The sequence below is a fragment of the Plasmodium gaboni genome, chromosome 14, assembly GCF_001602025.1.
Source record: "Plasmodium gaboni strain SY75 chromosome 14, whole genome shotgun sequence".
In the NCBI taxonomy this organism is placed as follows: Eukaryota; Apicomplexa; class Aconoidasida; order Haemosporida; family Plasmodiidae; genus Plasmodium; species Plasmodium gaboni.
The window spans coordinates 2,197,433-2,219,740 of record NC_031494.1 but is presented as its reverse complement, the minus strand read 5'-3'; the positions used below and the strand labels follow the sequence as shown (position 1 = coordinate 2,219,740).

General features: G+C 18.2%; 7 protein-coding genes across 7 annotated transcripts; 3 read left to right on the top strand and 4 right to left on the bottom strand.

The window, feature by feature from the left end:
• Window positions 1-248: 248 nt before the first annotated feature.
• On the top strand, window positions 249-1,310 carry PGSY75_1458700 (putative exonuclease V, mitochondrial; the record flags this gene model as incomplete). The annotated part of the gene is made up of 1 exon (XM_018788272.1): window positions 249-1,310. One exon carries the CDS (start codon window positions 249-251, stop codon window positions 1,308-1,310), a length of 1,062 nt encoding a protein of 353 aa, XP_018639644.1.
• Window positions 1,311-2,102: 792 nt separating this feature from the next.
• On the bottom strand, window positions 2,103-5,663 carry PGSY75_1458600 (hypothetical protein; the record flags this gene model as incomplete). The annotated part of the gene is made up of 1 exon (XM_018788271.1): window positions 2,103-5,663. The coding sequence occupies one exon, from the start codon at window positions 5,661-5,663 to the stop codon at window positions 2,103-2,105; it is 3,561 nt and encodes a 1,186-aa protein (XP_018639643.1).
• Window positions 5,664-6,774: 1,111 nt separating this feature from the next.
• PGSY75_1458500 (putative spindle assembly abnormal protein 4) lies at window positions 6,775-11,649 on the bottom strand (the record flags this gene model as incomplete). Its single annotated transcript, XM_018788270.1, has 4 exons — window positions 6,775-6,797; window positions 7,018-7,136; window positions 7,327-7,391; window positions 7,498-11,649. 4 exons carry the CDS (start codon window positions 11,647-11,649, stop codon window positions 6,775-6,777), a joined length of 4,359 nt encoding a protein of 1,452 aa, XP_018639642.1.
• Window positions 11,650-13,167: 1,518 nt separating this feature from the next.
• Window positions 13,168-14,118, top strand: PGSY75_1458400 (aminodeoxychorismate lyase; the record flags this gene model as incomplete). The annotated part of the gene is made up of 1 exon (XM_018788269.1): window positions 13,168-14,118. One exon carries the CDS (start codon window positions 13,168-13,170, stop codon window positions 14,116-14,118), a length of 951 nt encoding a protein of 316 aa, XP_018639641.1.
• A 1,008-nt stretch (window positions 14,119-15,126) lies between these two features.
• PGSY75_1458300 (hypothetical protein) lies at window positions 15,127-20,112 on the top strand (the record flags this gene model as incomplete). The annotated part of the gene is made up of 3 exons (XM_018788268.1): window positions 15,127-15,369; window positions 15,551-19,848; window positions 20,001-20,112. 3 exons carry the CDS (start codon window positions 15,127-15,129, stop codon window positions 20,110-20,112), a joined length of 4,653 nt encoding a protein of 1,550 aa, XP_018639640.1.
• A 199-nt stretch (window positions 20,113-20,311) lies between these two features.
• Window positions 20,312-20,749, bottom strand: PGSY75_1458200 (hypothetical protein; the record flags this gene model as incomplete). Its single annotated transcript, XM_018788267.1, has 2 exons — window positions 20,312-20,469; window positions 20,575-20,749. 2 exons carry the CDS (start codon window positions 20,747-20,749, stop codon window positions 20,312-20,314), a joined length of 333 nt encoding a protein of 110 aa, XP_018639639.1.
• A 206-nt stretch (window positions 20,750-20,955) lies between these two features.
• PGSY75_1458100 (hypothetical protein) lies at window positions 20,956-21,132 on the bottom strand (the record flags this gene model as incomplete). The annotated part of the gene is made up of 1 exon (XM_018788266.1): window positions 20,956-21,132. One exon carries the CDS (start codon window positions 21,130-21,132, stop codon window positions 20,956-20,958), a length of 177 nt encoding a protein of 58 aa, XP_018639638.1.
• Between the last annotated feature and the right edge of the window lie 1,176 nt (window positions 21,133-22,308).

The window sequence follows — 22,308 nt, the reverse complement described above, 5'->3', positions numbered from 1 at the left end:
TTTGTATTATATGTGCGTGCTATATAATATGTGCTATTCTATTTTATAGGAGAAATTTTATAAAGGAAACATGAAATATACACATATGTATATATACCTATTTATATATTTATATGTATATAGATAAATATTTACACATTTAAATATATATATATATATAGATACCAAAATATATTTCAAAACATTTATTTATAATTTTTAAATTATTTTATTTTATTATTTATTTTTTTTTTTTGTTATTTTTTAAAATGCTTACGACATACAATATAATTTGGAAAAAGGAAGAAGAAAATGACAACTTAAATATAGAAAAACGAAATAGGCTTTTTCATGAACATATAAAAGAACAGAAGAAAGATATTGTATCACCATCTGAATATGATCTGTTAGTAAATGATATAGAGGATTTATTAGAAGAACAACAAATTAACGAGACTGAAAAATTATATAAAGAATCTAAATCTCCAAATGAAAAATTTAATAAAAAATATAAATTAAGTATTACAGATTTGTCAGCTCAATTATGGTGTGAACAACAACTAGAATTAGTTTTGACAACAGGAAAAAGAAAAGAAACAGAAGCTATGCGCTTAGGTATTGAGAGACATGAAATATTAGAAAAAGCTGATCACTTAATTGTAAATGTAGAAGTAAATACAAGAGAAGAATCTTTAGGTTATCGTTTATTAAATAGTATAACATTATTAGGACAATTATTTCAAACTAAAAAAGCTAGAGAAGTTTGGGTTTTTGGTATTATAAGAAATTATGTTTTAAGAGGTATTATTGATGAATTGAGAATTGAATATGATAATGTTACTAAAAAAGAATATCTTATTATATCTGATACAAAAACAAGAAAAGAAAAAAAAGAACCTTCTCTAGCACAAAAAAGAACTTCAGCTATACAAGTTCAAACATATTGTTTTATATTACAACAATTAAAAAATGGAAAAGCTGATTTTAAAAAACTTTTTGAAATTTATGAATGTGATCCCTTATTTGAATTTACTGCTGTTGATCTTGTTAAATATAAAAATTTAGAAAACTTATCTATCGAATTAAATAAATTATTTATGAAATTACCAAAAATTAAAGAAGAAATGGAAATTGTATATGAACATGAAGGAAAAGAATTTTCAAGAAATCTAATTCCATACTTTTATCATTCTACTTTATATACTATAAATATATTACTCGATTATTGGGATGGAAAAAGATCTAGTGATGTTGTAGAAAACTCCGATAAGTGGAAATGCAAATTTTGTGATTTTGTAAAAAATTGTGTCAGATGTCCTCTAGATTACTAAATAAACGATTGAACAAAATATATAATCAAATCAAATGAATAAATAAAAAAAAAAAAATATATATATATATATATATATATATATATATTTTATAACGTCATATATTATACTAATTTAGTATAAGCTTATTTTATTTTTCTTTTTATTTTTATATATATTACATATTATATATATGTACGATCCACCATATGTTATATATACATATATTAATAATTTCAATTTATTTCATACCTAAAATTTTGTAAAGTATACATATATATATATATGTGGTATATAACCAAGTATTTATAATTAACATATGTTTTTGTTTTATTTACAAAAAGAAAAATAAAAGAAATATAATATATATGGAAAATATAATAAAAATCATTATTTTTAAACAATAATTTTAGTTTTATTTTTATTATATATATTTTTTTTTTTTTTTTCAAGTTTTTAAAAAAATTACTAAAAAAAAAACAGTTTTAAAACAAATTATTAAAAAAAATTATGTTTCTTATAAACACAAAAATATTTAAAAAAAAAAAGAAAGACAATGAATGTACAAGTCAAACCAAAAAAAAAAAAATATATATATTATATATATATATATATATATATATGATAAATATTCCTTTTTGACAAATCTTTTTTTTTTAGATATGTCATATATAAATACAAAACAATTAATCTTTTATATTAATAATATGATGTTCTTATATTGTGTTTAAGTACTACTATAAAAATAACCCACCCATATGTATTAATTTATTTATATCCAATTTTTTCGTTGTAACATTTCAACTTTGATCATTAAAAGTGTCTCCTTTTATGAAATTGTCTTTTTTTTTTAAAGTTTGATATTTTAAGATCTGTACTATTATTCTTGTTACATATATTTTTGTAAGAATTATATAAATCAGTTATTGCTCCTAATATTATATTTTTAAAATACTTGTCATTTAATTTTGTAAGGAAGTAATATGGAAGTATAGAATATTCTATATAATTTTTAAAACACTGTATATGGAAATATGTAAAGTTTGTATAGGTATAATTTTTAGAAGGGAAATAAATGTTGGTATGCTCCCTTTTTTTATTTTCATCATTATTTATGTAACTCATAATTATATCGTTAAAACAATTTTTATTATTTTTTGATGTACATCTATTTTGGTAGGTACTCTGAAATACGGCATTCTTTATATCATTTGTTATATTATCATAATTTTTTACAAAATTATCTATCTCTTCATTTGTATATCCTTCCTCTTGTGTTGTATTATTATTAAAATTATTTGTTGTCATATTTGTATTACCTGTTATGTTACTCTTTTTAATTCTATGCAATGTATCTAATGTGTCATATGGAATACACAAATTTTTAAATAAATTATTATAATGATTCATGGTATTATCTCTTTTTTTGTTTTTTTTATTTATAATATTCATATTATTATTATAATCCATGGAAGATTCAATAATTGTATTCTCAACTAAACAATTATCATCTATAATTTTTTTAATCTCATTAAATATATTATTAATATTTATATTATCATATTCATTCATGTTATTTACATTTTTTATATTATTATCGTTTGGACAATTATTAATTTCGTTTTTATTTATTTTGTTGTTCAATAATTCTGGATGTGTTAATCTATTATCATACATTTCTTTATTACATTCTTTCCACAATTGATTTAATTCTTTATGTTTTTGATATAAAGATGTATCCATTATATCATAACTATTATTATTATTATTATTATTATTATTATTATAAATATATTCATCACACATATGATCAATTCTTTTTATACTCATATCAATATCGTAATTTGTTTTGGTTTCCTCTTCTATATCTTCCATATCATGATTTTCATATACATTTTTTAAATCCACACAAATAACATTAGTATAATAAAAATCATTATATTCATATGAATATTCAAAGGAAAAGTTTTGTTTACATAAAAAGCAGGTATCTATTTTATAATTATTTATATTAAATATAGATATTGTCTTAGAATAATTATTATATATGTATTGAAATAACCTTGAATGTAATTCATTAAAATCAACATTATCCTTAAGCTCATTTGTTATCATAAAATAATGTTTCCTTATATAAAAAAGTAATATATTTTTAAAAATGTCTGTATGTGAAAAATATTTCTCATTAAAAATATTTAAAAATGAATATAATACATTATTGTTTTCGACATTTTCTTGGGTACATATAGAATTCTGAAAAGGGCATGCATCTGATTCTTTTTTATTATCATCATTATCATTTTGATAAATCTTTTCTGTTTCTTCTTGTACAGTAATTTCCTTTTCATAATTTAAAAAAACATTTATTGGACATAATCCTTTGTTATTATAAAATTCATGGGTAGTAGTACAAATATTCCACAAATTCTTTTTGTTTATTACATTAATTTTTTTTTTATTTTTTTCCTTCAAATTATTATTCCTATTAATATTATTATTAATAATAATATCATCCTGTAGGTTATATTTATTAAGAGGATAGTTACTACCTGGAGTCCTACCAGATAACATATTTGTATATATATTTGTCTTCTTTGGAATACTCATAGGATCTTTATCTAATTCATTAATTCGTTTAATAAAAAAATTATTTATACTTCTTTTAGGTATCCATGAAGGAAATTTATAATTATATATATCTTTAATTTCTAAACATTTCATAATATTTCTATACATAGTAGGTCCATTAATATAATTTATTAAAACACTATTATCTTCAGTTACTGTATAATAATTAGATAAATAAACATCATATGTATTTTCATTTCCATAAATATAATCAAAGAAATTTATTTCATTACTACTTTTTTCTCTATCATTTAAAATATTCCTTTTTTTTTTATTTTTATCTATAACCATATTAGGGTTAATCATATTATGTACTGTTTCTTTATTATTAAAAAAATTATCTATATTATTGTATGTCTTTTTAAAATTAAATATGTTTCCAACATTATTATTATGTGAAGACATATTATAAATATTATATATTTCATTTTGTATATTATTTTTTGTATTATTACTTAAAAATGATTTTAAATTTTTATCCTTATGAGGATGATGTGTATTTATTTGATTATTATGATAAGAAAAATATAAATTATCATTATTTTTACTTTCGTCTTTTATTATTATTTTTTTTTTTTTTTCTTCTGCTTCATCATAATAAAAAATATTTTCATCATCATTATAATAATTATTCATATCATTATTATCATCCAATATTTGTTCCTCTACATGGGAACCTTGAAAATTAAAGGAAGCCATATTTTTGGTTACTACATTATCATAAAAATCTTCAAAGATAGAATAATTTTTACAAACAAAAACTTCTATAGGTAAATTTATATGATCTAAATAAATAAATCTTTTTTTACTTTTGGATATAGATGTTCCTTCTGAATTGTTCATATAATATTGACTTTTCTTGTAATGATTTTCTAAATGATTTAATTTTTCCATGCTTGTTATAAATCTCAATCCACAAGTAAAACATTGATACATTTTTTCTTTATAATAATAATTATAAATATCATTTAATGAATATATATTCATTTTAATTTCATTAATATTTGCTATATTTTCTAAATTTCTTTCTTCTTTTTCATTTTTTTTTTGTTCATTTTGTAATTGAATAAAAAAAGAAATTAATAATAAAATATCATGTCTTGATAAATCATCAATATATAATAGTTGATTGGATATACAATTTAAGTATCTTCTTCCAATATTTTTTCTTGTTTTTTTTTTGTTTTTTAAAAATATATTATTATTATAAATATCATGTGTAATATTATGTATATTTTCTTTCCCATATTTTATTACATCATTTGGTAGTAGATACCCTTTATCCATCTTATCATAATTAAATAAGTTGTATATAAAATTGTCTATAAATAAATTATTATCATAAATCATATTATTACAATTAATAGTACAAAATTTTTTATTTACATATAAAATATCATAATTGTTATAATTTATATTAATATTATTAAATAAAAAATTATATATATTTTTTAATTCATATATTTTTTCACAATATTTTTCCATATCTTTAAAATGATCTATACATATATCATGTTCCTCTAATTTCTGTTCTTTTAAAAGTTCAAAGTTCTCATATAAACTTTTCCTAGCTCTTTTCCTTTCATATCCACCTCCTTCATTATTTTCATCATCATTAATATTATCATCATATAAATCGTTAAGCATCTTTCTTTTTATTAACATTGGTAATATAAAATTACTATATGGTATATTATTGATGCTGTTACTGGGACTAATATAGCTTAAAACTTTCTCTTCATCCATTATTTCATAAAAAAATATATGTAGATATATAATAATGAAAGGGAAAATGTATATATCTTACAATAAAAAAATAAATAATAAATATAAAAATATATATATATATATATATATATATATATAACCCTTCTTATTATCACGGAAATAAAATTATAATATCAAGAAAATTCATTATTCATATAAATACTATACATAATACATCCATTTCATCATTATATAAATATTTTAAGTTACATGTCATTTGTTATTTTATTATGTTTTATTTTAATTTTTTTTTTTTTTTTTTTTTTTTTTTGAATATATAACTTCTGGTATGGATTATAATTACTATATTTGAAATATCATTTTGAAATAATATTCAATGAAATAAAAAAATATATTCATATATATAAATATTAAGAATTAAGAATACCAATAAATTTTTTTATATTTTTTTCAATAGGAAAAATATATTTTAAAAACATTAATATATATATATATATTAAAATATTTACTAATTAAGTAATGAAATTATATGCATAAAGCTAATTATATACAATTAGGATAAAAGTAAAAATATATATATATATATATTATAATATATTTATTAACTTTATAAATTATTTATTTTTTGTTTTGAATTTAAAAAAAAAAAAAAAAAAAAAGAAAGAAAAATACGAAAATTTTTTTTTAATATGTGCTTACAAAAGGAAGCACTAAATATGTGAACTCCCAAAATGATAAAAAAAAAATATGTACATATATAAAATATATATTATATTATATTTATTTATAATATATAACAAAAAAAAAGAATAAAAATAAAAAATATATAAATAAAGAAAAAATAAATAAATAAAGAAAATAATAATAAAATAATATAAGTTCTATATATTATATATATATATATAATATATTCCAAAAAGATTAAAAAAAAAAAAAAGGAATTATATATATATATATATATATATTTTAATATTTATAATTCAGATTATATAAAATTTAAAATTTATTTGTTTCTTTATATTTCAAATATTTATCTTGTTATATCCTCACTTATGAATAAAACATCAAATCTTATAAACTGAGTTAAAAATATATCCAATATATATTTATATTCGTGAACACACGTATTTTAATTTAACTTTTTCATAGTTCCTGAAGGGAAATGGAAAAATAAAAAAAAAAAAAAAAATTATTTATTAATAATATTTATTTATAATAATATTTATTTATAATAATATTTATTTATAATATTGATGTTGTAGTTATAAATGTATTCATATAAGGAATATATTTATATAAGAAAAGGATATACATATGCTTTATTCTTAATATTTTATATAAGTCCATTTTTATATTAATTTTAATATATTACCGTTACGTAATATAACATACTCCTCCCTGTTGGGTAATATTTCTTTTCTTTTTCCATCACAAAATAATATTTGTATATGTCCATCAGTATATTTACAATCTACTTGTCCACTTGGAAATCTTAAGAAAATAAAAGCAAAAAGGAAAATAAATAAATAAATAAATAAATAAATAAATATATATATATATATATATATATATATATATATATATATATGTACATATATGTAGTGAAAAAAATAGTCTCTAATGAAGATTTTTCTTTTTCTTTTTCTTTTTCTTTTTTCTTTTTTTTTTTTTTAATATTTACTTGTTTAGTTGACATTTATTTGGTATGTTCACTTGATATATTCCTTTGTTAACAAATCGAAATAACTAAAAGGCAGACACGATATTGATATAAAAATGTATGAAATATAGTAATAGAAATATGGTCACACAAATATATATATATATATTTTATTTTTTTCTTAAAATTTACCATGTAAGAATTTGGAAGGTGTGCCTTGTAATCCTTTGTAGGGTACAGATATATTGTTATATTACTTGGATGCATAATTTTTTTATTTCTGTTTTTCTCAATTAATTTTAATCCATCATCAAATAAAGTTTCTACCTTTCCATCAATAAATGCTTGTCTATATTTTATTTTTTTAGATGAGGAAAAAATAGATTCTATAACATTTTCACATTGATTGAATAATTCGTCAAAATCAAAGTTCATTACAAAATTCCAGTCCTTACCAAAAGGTTTTAAATTATTATCATTACATATATTATTATTATTTCTATTATATCTATCTATACTATTTGTTCTTTTTTTAGATATTACTTTATTATTTATAATATCATCTTTTCTTTTTTGATTACTAGTAGAATAATTCCTATATGTTTTGTAAGACCTTTCATTATTCTCATTTGTATTATAATCACTCATATATATTTCATTTGTATTATTAACCAAAGATGGTTTCATTATTTTATTATTATTATTATTATTTAGTGTACTACCTTTATTTTTCTTCTTATTCATATTTTCATATATAATATCATCCCCATCTTTATTGGATATTCTTTTGTCATATTTTATATTTGTTTTATTATTTGCATATTTTATATCATCACTGAATAAAATTTCATCCTTATTCTTTTTACAGTGCTCATAAAAAAATGCTTCTTTTTCATTCAAATTAATATCATTTGTAGTAGTTACTAAACTACAACTATCGTCATTTTCCTGAGAAGACATTTTTTCTTCTAACAATTTTTTTTTATTTTTAATTATTGATCTCATTCTCTTTAAATTTTTATTAATATATTCTTCATCTATTTTATTATTATCTGAATGTTTATGACTATCTTTATCATTTTTGTTTTGAATAAATAATTTATCCAGTGTAAATTTATTCTTCTTACTTTTCAAATGTGTATTATTATTATTATTATTATTATTACCTTTTATTTTGTAGTCATTGTCCAATATTTTTTTGTTATAAATTTCATCTTCTGTGTTAATAGAACTATTATATATAATTTCTAAATCCTTATGTATATTATTTTTTTTATTATTAATAATTTTTTTTATATCATCACAATTATCTGAAGACTCCAACAAGTTCTTGTCTATATCTAATTTATTATTTTTTTTGGAATCATATGATTTATTCTTAGCATTATTGTGATTATTTATAATATCGCTATTGTTTATACTATTACTATTATTATTATAATTGTTATTATATAATTCTTCTTGCATTGAAGATTCAGATGATGTATTTAAAAAACTTTTACCTTTATAATTTTGGCTTTTTTTTGTTTTATTAACTGTTGTAGCTAATTTCATAATAGTATTTTGTTGATATACTTCTAATTTATTTCTATATTCATCTGATATTTTTAATTCTGTTTTAAGTTTTTCATTTTCTATTTTTAAATTGTCTACCTTTTTTTTTAATTTGTCTACAATAATTTTATGTTCTTTTTTGTCTTTTTCTAATTTCTCTTCTAATTCTTTTATTTTATTTTTGAACATTGCTATTTCGTTTGTTAATTTTCTTTTATGCATTATAATATTTCTCTGTTTCTCTACTTCTCCTTCAATTCTTTTTTTTTCTTTATTCCATTTTTTTCTTTCTTCTTCAATAGTTTTCATCATTTTTTTTTTTTCTTGTTCTATGGTATTTTTCATTTCTTCTCTTTCTAATTCTATTTCTGCACTTTTAGCTATTAATTCATATTCTAGCTTTTTAACTTTATCTTGTTCTTTTTCGAGTTTATTAATCTGATTATTTAATTCATTTCCTAGTTCTTTAAGGTTATCACTTTCGTTCGTTTGGTTTATTAATTTTGTAGATATAATCCTTTCTTTCTTATTAACATGATTACTATTATTATTTTGTGATGTTTCCTTTTTTGTTTGTTTCTTCTTTTTATCACCTATAACATTAACATTGTTCTTCTCAATATTATTATTATTATTTGAAGAGTTATCTTTTAAAATGGAGGATTTATTATATTTTCCTTTCTGATTAGATAAACTTTTCTTGTCATTGTTGTTTTCTCTTTTTATATTTTCGTCCCAAGGTTCTTCATCATATAAGTCTACACAAATATCAATACTATTTTCCCTTGTTTTAATTTCTTCATCATTTCCTTCTTTTTGTGTTACAGATTGTGTTTTTTGTTCGTTAATATTATATATATCACCTTGAGCATAATTATTTATATTATTTATATTATTTATATTATTTTTATCATTCATTATTAATTCATTTTCAATCTCTTCAAAATATTCTCTAGAGTAATTAGATTCATTATATCTATTTATATTTATATTTATATCATTATTTTTACTATTATTTATCTCTGTGTGTGTGTCTATCTTTTTATTATCATCTTCTTTGTTTATCGGTTTGTCAAAAGGTTTATAATTGTTGTTATATTCCATTGAACCATTTTCTAAATTATCTTCCTCAAACATATGATTTATTTCTTTATCTATATAAGAGTTATCATAACTATAATTCACATTATAATAATGTTTATCTAAAGAATTATTGAAAATATCACTTTTAATATTTGTGTCTTTATTATTCATTTCATTGTATATATCTTTATTGGATAATGAACTATTATGCAATCTACCATTATAATTATCATTAATACAAGAGGTATTATTTTTTATATTATTATTATTATTATTGTTACTATAATTTATATTATTAGAGCTATTGGTACCATTATCTATAGTACTGTCATTATTATTAAGACTATTATTATATTTTAAATTATTTTTATTTGAATCAATACTATCGGATATATTATAATTTGATATATTATTTGATATGATATTAGATAGATTATTAGATATCATATTTGAAATAATATTAGATAAATTATTAGATATATCATTTGACATATTATAATTTGATAAGATTTCTTTTATATCCTTATCATTATAACTTGTACATGTATTATTATTATAAAAACTATAATCCATAGAATTTTTATTTTTATCTTCTTGTAATCTTTCACTGATAATACTAACAATATCATCATTTTGTAAACATACATTTTCATCTTTTAAATTATATCTTTCAAAATTATTCATATTTATCATATCAATTTTATTTTCCTTTGTATCATCATAATTATTTTCTCCTTTCTTTAAAATAGGACAAAATGATTTATTTGAATAGTTTTCATATTCTTCGTTTTTTTCATATCTATGACAGTTCTCAAAAATATCATTCATATGATTATTATTATTATTATTATTATTATTACTATTATTATTATCAACAAAAACATCATCTTTTTCTTTATATTCATTATAACTATTACTACATGGATCGAAATCATTTTTATCTTTACTATTACTGTTATAATGATTGGTATCATTTAAATCATCAAATAAATTTAAGTCAGATTCGTTCCTATTAAAGACACTTAACGAATCATTTTTTTCATTATCATTTCTTTCTATGTTATTACTATACATATTTAATTCATTCATAAAAGAATCAGAGTTTTCATTTTTTTTATTAGAATAATTTTCATTATATGAATAATTCTCATAGTTATTTTCTTTTTCATTTTTAGAATTTTCTAATTCATCATATATATCTTTAAATAAATTAATTTCTTCATGACTTTTTTTGTTCTCATCTATATCATCATTCCTTTCTTCATATAATTTGTTTGAATCTTCCTTTTGATCTTCTTCGTTAAAATGATTAGTCCATTTATTTTCATCGAAATTATTTTCATTTTTATTAGAAGCTTCAACGTCTTCCTCAGTAAGATCGATATTTTCGTCAATATCTAATACCAAATGATGACTGTTATTATTATCATTTATTATATCATCATTTTCTCCTCCACTATTATTATCATTAGTTATTTCTTTTTTTTTTATATCATTATTATCTACTTGCATATTTTCGGAGTCGTTTGAATATATTTCCTTTGCTGCACAAAAGAAATTGCTCTGCTCAAGTTCTTCTTTATACATTTTTTTTTGTATCGTTTTTTCTAAACTTTCGCTTGATTCCAATTCTGCAAATGTATCAGGTGACCAATTCTCTTCATATGCATCATAATAATCATCAAATTCGTCCTTAATTTTTTTCATTATATTATATCAGTCCATTTATTAAAAATTAAAAAAAATATAACATTTAAATGACATATATTATTTACAGCTTCATGTAAGAATATATATTAATTCTATTATTATTATTTCTTTGTGTATAAGAAGTATTATATTTTTATATATAAATTCGTTCCTCTCTAAAATTGTAAATAAGTAAATAAATAAATAAATAAATATATATATATATAATATATATATTTATGAATTTATTTATTAATGATAAAAAGCTTGAAATTGAAAATAAATCAATATCAGTTATTTCTGACAATTAATAATACAAGATAATATTTCAATATAAATTTTATGTTATTATTTTAATAAAAATAATATTTTTTTGTCTTTTTCTATTTTATATCAACCTTTGATGTAATACTTTATAAAAGCAAAATGTTACAAAAAAATTTAAATTAAATAATTATAGTAAATGTAAACTAAAAGATATATTATTATAAATATATTTAAGAAATAATTTAAAAAAAAAAAAAAAAGTACACATTTACATATTTACGTATATAATAATAGGGATATGTTATATTTTTATTTTCTTTTAAGAAAAAAAAAAATAAAATAAATAAAAACAAAAATTATTTATAAATACAAGAAAGATATTGTAAGGAAATATATTATATATATATTTATATATTATATATGTATATGAAAAAAAATAATGTGTGAAACAATTAAAAAATAATTATAATAAGTATTCGGAATAATACTCTTATTTTAAATGCACAAAAAGTTTATACATTATATATTAAGAAATAAAGAACTAATATAAGCAATGTTGTCAGTAGCTTTCTTTATATATTTAGTTCATATTTATACAAATATATATATATAAAAAAAAAAAAAAAAAAATTTATATAAATATATATATATTTATTTATATTCTAATTTTTAATATATCAAAATTTATCTTCCCAAATTTTCATTAATTTCATTCAAAATTTAGGAATAACTATGAACGTTGTTATTAAATATAAAGAAAAACCCTAAATAGTTATATATATTATATATATATATATATTATTTTTTTTTTTTCCCCCTTTATTATTATATTTTAAAAAAGAATAATTCAAATTATACATACATTTATGAATTAAATTTTATTTTTTTCTATTATTTGTAATTATTTAGGTATCATACTTAGGTGACATATAAATTAAAATTTATCATATATATCCACATTTATATAATAATATATGATTATTTTTAAAAAGCCTATTTAAATATATTAATTTCCTTTATTTGTTTTGAATTCTATAGAAGAATTAAAAAAATATATATATATATTTATATTTAAGTAAATAGTATATTAAATTATATATTGTTCATAACATATTTAAAGAAAAGCATAAAAAATAAATTAATTATATAATTAAATAAATATTTATTATCCCACATATATATATATATTTATATATTTCTATATGTATATAATAGTTTCCTTCGTCTATGATATTTTTAATTTAATAATTATATAACATTTTATTAAAAATGGCAATTTTAATTAAAGACAATGTTCCATCTCTTGTTGATTTATCAACTCAAGATTTTATTAAATTAGGGATACAAGGAGTATATACAACAATGAAAACGGTGATTTCTCCAGAGTATATCTTTAACTTTACTCTTCATATGAATAATTTACATAAATATTGTTCCAACTATTTGAAGGTGCAAGAAAATGATACAAACAGAGAACGTATATCGAAAATTTTAAAGGATTTAACAGTTGAAGATATATATAAAAATAGTAGTAAAAACATAAAAACAGGTTTTCAATATTTAAATAATTTACAAGATGATTTAAAAAAAAAACATTTCAGTGATAATTCCAATTATATGGTTATGATTACATTAACCTGGGATATTAATAGTACTGTCGATATGTTGGAAAAATATTATTCTATTTTGTGTTATATAAAATGTTTACCAAAACATCAAGATCATGTTCAAATAGATATGATGTGTGGAGAGAGAAAAACACCTAATATAAAATATGCAGATGTATTTCAAGTACGAGATAAATTCTTAAAACTTAAAAATGAAAATAGTCATGAAGTAGTTTTATTCAATGAAAATAATCAAATAACTGAAGGTTTATCATGCAATTTTTTTTGTTTTCTTAATGATACCTTATATACAGCCAAAGATGAACTAGTTCTTAAAGGAACTATAAGAGAACAAATAATCAATTTATGTGAAAGGGAAAATATAAAACTAATAAAAGATTTTATTGATATTAAAGACATTCACAAATTCGAATTTTCATTTATATGTTCAACAACTAGGAATATTTTACCCATACGAAAAATTATTCTCTGTACAGAAAATAAAAAAGAACCATTTGAAATGAATGTTAGTCATCCCATTTTATTAAAATTACAAGACAAATTAAAGCAAGATATTGAAAATAAAAAGGAGAAATACGAAATATATGTATGAAATGTATATATATATATATATATATGTATGTATTTTTTTTTGGTATATATATAGTTGTTATATAAATAATTGGGCAAATAAATAATTAAATATATATATATATTTTTAATTTTATATTTATTTATTTATTTTATTTATATTTTTTTCTATTATTTCCAATTTTTTGAAATAAAAATCTTTTATATAATCTGAAAATATAAAAAATTTATTATCTTTCTTTATTACTATATATTTTCTTTTTTTTTTTTTATTTTCCATTTTTTTGAAAAACATATATGTCTTTTAATTGTTATCATTGTTTATTATAATTTTTTTTTTTTTTTTTTTATATCATTTATTATTTTTTTTATTTTTTATAATTTATAAAATATTTCTGAACATGCAGGTAAAAAATAAATAAAAAAAAAAAAAAAAAAAAAAAAAAAAAAACGAAAAGCCAATTTTATTAATACATAAATACTTGCATTTTGAATAATTATAAAATGAATTGTATTTTTAATTAAATGAGGAAATATTTATATATAATATAATTTATATTTCACAGTTTATTACATTATTTTTTTATTTGTTTTTCTTTTTATTTTTTTTTCATATCATTTTCATACTTGCTGTAAAAACTTTTTTCGCTTTAATGTTTGTTATATCAATATATAAAACTTATAAAAATTTAACGTTATAAAATTTTTACAAACAATTTTAATTAGAACATATATATATATATATATTATTTTACCCAATTCATGCTATATTAATCTTATTCAGATTTATAATTCTTTTTCTTTTTAATATGATATATTTATATGTTTATAAATATACTCAATTTACATAAATCCTTTTTTAAAATTTTCTCCATATATAATTGAAAATGCATAACAGGCAGAAAAAACATATATTTGTGCATATTGAATAAATGATATGACTAAAAATTAAAGAATAGTATTTACGCATAATTGACATTGTTATAATTAACATTATTAATATTTTTAATAGTATTATATATATGTATATATGTGTGATTTTATAAATATGATTGGCAAAAAGTTACTTAAGAGTTTTAAAAAAAAAAGCTCATTAATATTTTTCTGTATAACATTGTTATACCTTTTTTACACATATGTGTCTTTGTTTTTGTTTATATTCAACAACGCTTTATTTTATTTGTTTGTTAATATATTATTGTTTTATGTATGTTTCCATTTTGTCGTAAGAGCTTTAACATACCCTGGAAGTCTGTTCATTTATCAAAACAAGGTAAATATGTATAATATATTTAAATTATATATAAAATATATATATATATATATATATATATATTTTCGTTTAATGTGAATTTATGAAGGTTGTACCCCATTTAATCCATCATAATAAACATTATATATTTATTATATTATATTAATTTTTCTTATACTCAATATTATTTTTGTTATTACAGACCAACTATGACAACAGAATTGAATTTTCCAAATTTTATTTAAGAGAGACATCTAAATTATCAGCTGTTTTAAAAGACATCCACACAATTGTTAAGGAGAAGATACGAAATGAAAAAAAAGATAAGGAGAATACATATAAAATAAAATTAGAAGAATTGTTTTCCTATAATAATAAAGAAAACTACTACAACTTTTTTAGCAGTTTATATATATTGTATACTTTATATGTAACCTATTATTTGTATATAAATTTAGAAGAAAATGTGGATTTGAATGAAGAACAATTAAATTTTTATTATCATTTGAAATATTTTATGATAAAAATTAATGAAATTTATATACATGTTAATAAGAATGATATTATATGTCCTGATATATTTACTAAAATTAATATAGGAAAAGATTTCAATGAAACTGTTAATGAATTTATAACAAGCAAAGGAGATATATACCAAAAGGAACCTTACCAGATATTAAAATATGAAGGTATTCAAAATTATATAAAAAAAATAAGTGGAATAATTAATACTATGGTTAATGATGTGCACAAAAATATTTTTAATTTGTATAATAATACATCTTTAGATGAAAAAAAAAATTTACGAAATTCAAATAGTAAGAATATTAAAATGTGTAATGAAATAAATATAAAAAATAAAACTGGTGAAAACCTAAAAGATCATTTTGATTATTTCAATGGAAAGAATGAATCAAATATTGATGAAAAATCCAAAATTATTGATAGAGATAACAGTAACAATAATATTAAAAGTATGGATAATTTACCATCGAATAAGAATATGTCTGCATATGCAGAAATAAATATTTTAACTTTATTTTATCATGAGAATTATGAAAAATCCATTAGTCATGCAAATTATAAAGATTTTTATATTTTAATAGAAGATGATAAATTTTTAAAATTGTTAAATAAATTAATACATCTTATAAATATATTAGGAGATATTTTTAGAAAAAATAGTTTAAAGGACAAAATGAATATAGGTAATATTCAATCTTTTATAAAAAATCAAATAGTTGGTACATTAGATTTATTTAAATATGAAATGATTTATAAATACTACGCAAAACAAGAATATTTATATATGAATCGAAACAAATTAGATTGTATGTTTATACCTTGTAAAAAGTTTTTAAATAGCAAAATGGAAAAATATTATGAAAATTTGAGAACAAACCCTGATCAATTATTTCATTTAGATATGTCTAATGATAATAATAATAATAAATATAATAATAATAAATATAATAGATATAATATATTTTTTAGAGCTTTTAATAATCAATTTTATAATTATATATATCATGAAGATTATTTACGTGATGTTCCTGTTGTCTTATATTTTAATCCTAATGGAGCATATTATGAATTAAATGCTTGTTATGGTGGAACCTTACAATTTTATTTACAAAATAATATAAATGTTTTTGTATATAATTATCGTGGGTATGGCAAATCATGTGGATATCCAAACTTTAATAGAAATAATATGGATGCTTTAAAAATTGCTGAATATCTTTTATCAAAAGATGTGAAATATTTAGGTTTACACGGAACATCTATAGGAGGTCCTTTGTGTTCTTATGTATCTTATCATTTAAGTAATTTTAATAAAAAGTCTAATGGCACATATGAAATGATAGATAAGATATATAAGAATGAAATAGATATTCGACGAATTAAAAAAGAAATATATAAATTGATCTTATTAATGAATAGGAAAAAAACGAAATTAATAGATCATTTGTTAGTACCCATAAAGTATATATTGTGGTTATTATTACAATTTCTTACTTTATGTAAATTAAAAATATCTAATTATAGAATGAAAAAAATATGGAACATTAACAATATAGAAAATAATAAGTTATTAAATAAAAAAGATGTGAATTATAATACTGGTCAAGAAGAAAAATCAAAAATCTCTTTTGTATGTATTGATAGATCATTTTATAATTTTGAACAAGTAGCTAGATATATGATTGGTGAGTATGCATATAACATATTAAAATTTACATCCTACAAATTGGATATTACAAAATATTATATAAATTCAAATGTACCAAAAATATTAATATATGATAATTATGATGAAATAATTCACTATATGTCTAATGCAATAACTGGAGTATCTAGAGAAATATCCAAGGTGTATAAAAATGGAAACTTATATATGGAGTCTAGTAGAAAGAAATCAAATGAACAAAAAGCTTTAAATCATGAATATATGAAGGAAGACCAAATTGTGAATATGAATTTGTTACCTTTATTAATAGATGATGATGATAAAAAATGTGGGGTTCATATGGGTAAAGAAGGAATAGAAAATATGGACACTTCATTTGATCAAACATTAAATAATAATAATAATAAAAATAATAATAATAAAAATAATAATAATAATAATAATGATAAGAAAGAAAAGAGAAATAACAACATCATTCATAATAATAATAATAATTATGATGATTTTATTGTGAATAGAGATTTACCTACATTTGCTGATACACTAATTATAGACGAATATGTAGATAATTATTGGTCAGAAAATAAACTGAAAAATATTGATTTTCGCCTGTTTCTTCAAAGTTGGAAAGTATTAAATGATTGCATTTCGTTCCTAAATAAATGTTCTACAACAAATAATTCTTTTATTTCAATCGGATTGGAGACATATAAATCTATTATGTCATTGTATAATTCAAAGGAAGATAAATTAGAAGAACAAACACACAATGCTATTTATTGTATATATAATGATAATGTGAGTTTTATGGACACATTTAAAAAAGCAAGTTCTAATTATGATGATTATATAAAGGAACATATGAATAATAATCTTTTTAAAAAAACATGTATATACGATATGTTAAAAGAAAATAAAGAGTTTACATATGAAATGGAATTATTAAATAAAATTTTAAGAGACGTATATATGTCGAAAAGAAAAGATATTGAAAAGGTTCATTTTACATATAGTGGGTTTTTTTTAAAAAATGATTATTTATATGATCACATAAATAAAGATAATCGAAATAATGATAAGGAATCATTATTTCGTATTGAAGATATAGATGTTATAAAATTCCTTGATGAATTTAGTGATTCCTTATATGAAACAGTAGATTCAATAAAATATAATTTAAATTCATGTGGACAATTATTTAATGAAATAAATAATATTCCAGAAAAGGAACAAATTGATTTTTTAAAAGCTTTTATATTTAAAATGAAGGTGTATGGTTCCTATCCATCACAATGTTTTACATCATCTAAAAAAATTGAATTTGCTAATAGATTATATGAAATTCCATTTTTACTATCTCAATATTGTGATCTTCATAGAAATATAAATGAACAGACAAATGAAGATATGACAAATAATAAAATGGATGAAGAAGAAGATACAAAAACATGTAATAATGATAAAGGATGTGACAAGAAGATAACAAGTTCGTCTAAAAATTTATTTACAAAATTGAAGTCACGCACTGGTATTGGTTTATCATCTAAGATAGATAATGATGAAGACTTGACAAGATCGTTTAATAATAACAATGAAGGAATGAGAACAAAAAAAATTAAAGGTAAGGGTAATATACAATTTGAAATAGCTAGTACAGATGAATGTTGTTTTAACGAGAATATTATAACAATTCCATATTTTAAAATTAAAAAATGTTTATTTTTACATGATTTAATTTTATGTATGAATTATTATAAAAAGGACACGAATAAAAATAAATTTGATATATTTTACAAATTTGATGATAATACATATATTATAGATATGAAACAAATGGTATCTTTTTTTAACTCATATAAGGATGATATAACAAGACAATCAAATTATTTTCTTAGTATATTTTCCAAAGATATAGGAATAGATATAAATGATTTAAAATTTTCAGGGGAGTTAGAAAAATATGTAAGTTGGATGAGATTAAATAACCGTATGAATATATGCAAGATATATTTTACTTTAAAAAATGAAATAAAAAAAATGAAAAAATATTCAGAAAAGTTACATTCAGAATATAGTACCATTAGCCAAGACACTAACATACATTTTATAATTTTTCTTATATATCGTATATTAATATTTAAAAAGCTCTTCACACACACATATATAATATATACATTTATACAACGACTGAATAATTCTTTAGATATAAATCTTGATGAGGATGATAAGGATATAGATATAAAATCGCTCATACCAATATCGTACTTTAGGATATATTATAAGGATAATTATAAAATATATTCACCAAAGTAATTAAAAAAAAAAAAAAAAAAAAAAAAAAAAAAACATACCCTATTTATATTTTTATGTTAGCCATATGGAGTATTTAATTTATATATATATTACGTTACTATGTATAATATATATATATATTTTTTCTTTTTATTTTCTTTTAATTTAGTGCTTTGGGATGGCCCGTTCTAGTGAAGTGTGGTCATAATGGCAACTTAAATAAAGATGAACAAAATTTCTTGAGACTATGTTTGGATTCTATATTAAAGAAACATATTTAAAATTATAATAAATTTTCAATTAAAAGTTAAAAGAAAAAAAAAAAAATAAAAAAAAAAAAAAAAAAAAAGATGAATATGGATGCATGATTTATATAATGTAGAAAAAACAAAGCTCATGAAAGTATAATTAATTTAAAATTAAACAAAAAAATATATTTATATATATATATAATATATATATGTAATTATTTTTTTTGTTTTAATAATAATTATTATTGTTCCATTTTGATGTTAAAAAGAATACGGATAAGATTATGGTAACAATAGAACCCATTGAAATAAATAAAAATGCATGTTTGTATTGTCTTCGAGGTTTAAATAGATTTCTAGTTTTTATTACATGTGTGTAATCAAAGTCTGCATGGAAAAGAAATAAGAGAATAAAATATAAATAAAATATGCTATATATATATATATATATATATATATATTTATTTATTTATTTATATCTATTTGTATTACCTTCTTTTATATCATGTTCCCTAAAATAAATATAATGTTCTTTCTTATTTATTTTTTCATTTGAATATATACGTTGCATTTTAAAATTTTTAAAAACCGATGACGGATTTGGGTTGTTATTTTTTCTTTTTAAAACATTTTTTAATTTATTTACTATTGAAATAGCTTTATTCATTGTTTATGTTTTTTTTTTTTTTTTTTTTTTTTTTGATTTATGACTATGTTTATTTATAATTAAATATATATATAGCTGCAAAAGGGTTGTTATATATATTGAATGTATATTTGAATTATATATATGAAAATATAGATAAATAAATATAAATATATATATAATAAATATAACTTTTTGGTTATAGTTTTTCCTGTTTCTTGCAATATTTATAAATTTTCAGATGTCCATTTTTTGAATTTTTTTTTTTGTCTTTCTATATCATTTAAAACACCTTCGTATCTTTTCTTATAATCTGAGTATTTGGATGTTTTTACATAATAATAAATACCAACACTAAGAGCACAAGATGATGCAAGTAAAATTTTTCCAGTATGCTTACTCATACTATCCTTAATAAATAAAAATTTTATATTTTAAAGGGATTGAAAAAAAAAAAATAAAAAAAAAAGGTAAAGAAATGGAAAGATAAAGTTCTTTTATACATATAAATATATGTAGATATATATGATAACTTATATTTATAATATAATACTATAAAAATATTACATAAAAAGCTTCATTAAACATAAAAATATATATATATATATATATTTTTATATTAAATGAAACAACTTATTTTTAATAACTTCACATAAAAAAATAAATTTTAATATTTATATAATTACTTATGTATTATTTCATTCGATTTATATATATATATAATATTTTTTTTTTTTTTTTTTTTTTGTATCCCTTTATTTTATATATCTAATATTTTTGTATTAAAAGTAAAAAGAAAAAAATATATTAAATATTATTTAATATTTTTGTTATTTGAAAAAAAAATTATCTTTAATTATGCTCCATATTTTATATTTAAAATTATTTATTTGGTATCATATATTCTTATTTTTTATATGAGCTTAAAATTTAAAGGTATTTTTTTTTTTTTTTTTTAAATAAAAAGAAATATAGATTAATATATGATTTATGCTATATAAATTATTATATATAAAAAATATATAAATATTTTTCTTCAAGTAAAAAAATATGTCGGAACAAAAAAATATATAAAAATTCAAGAAAAAAAAAAAAAAAAAATATATATATATATATATATATATATATGTTCTTTTACAATTTTTAACATATTCTGTAGATTTTCATTTTTATTTTTGTAATATATTATATTATTTATTTAATTATTATTTTTTTTTTTTTTTAAATTATCATTTTAATATAAAAATGTCAAAACGGATTTTAATTTAATTTTCATAATAAAATAAAAAGTTATATTGGATCTTAAAAAAAAAAAAATTAAACATAAAAAAAAAGAAAAAAAAAAAGAAAAATAGAATAAATTAAAATGAATAATTAAAAATAAAATAATCATATAAATTTTTTTTTTTTTAATATTATATAATAATAATTATATATTTGAACTATACAAATGAAAAGGGAAAAATATATTTTTTAATTTGATATACAAAAATATTGTATATATAAAATATATTAATGAGAAATTATTTGACCATATATATTTTCAACTTAAATTATATATAAATATATATATAAATATT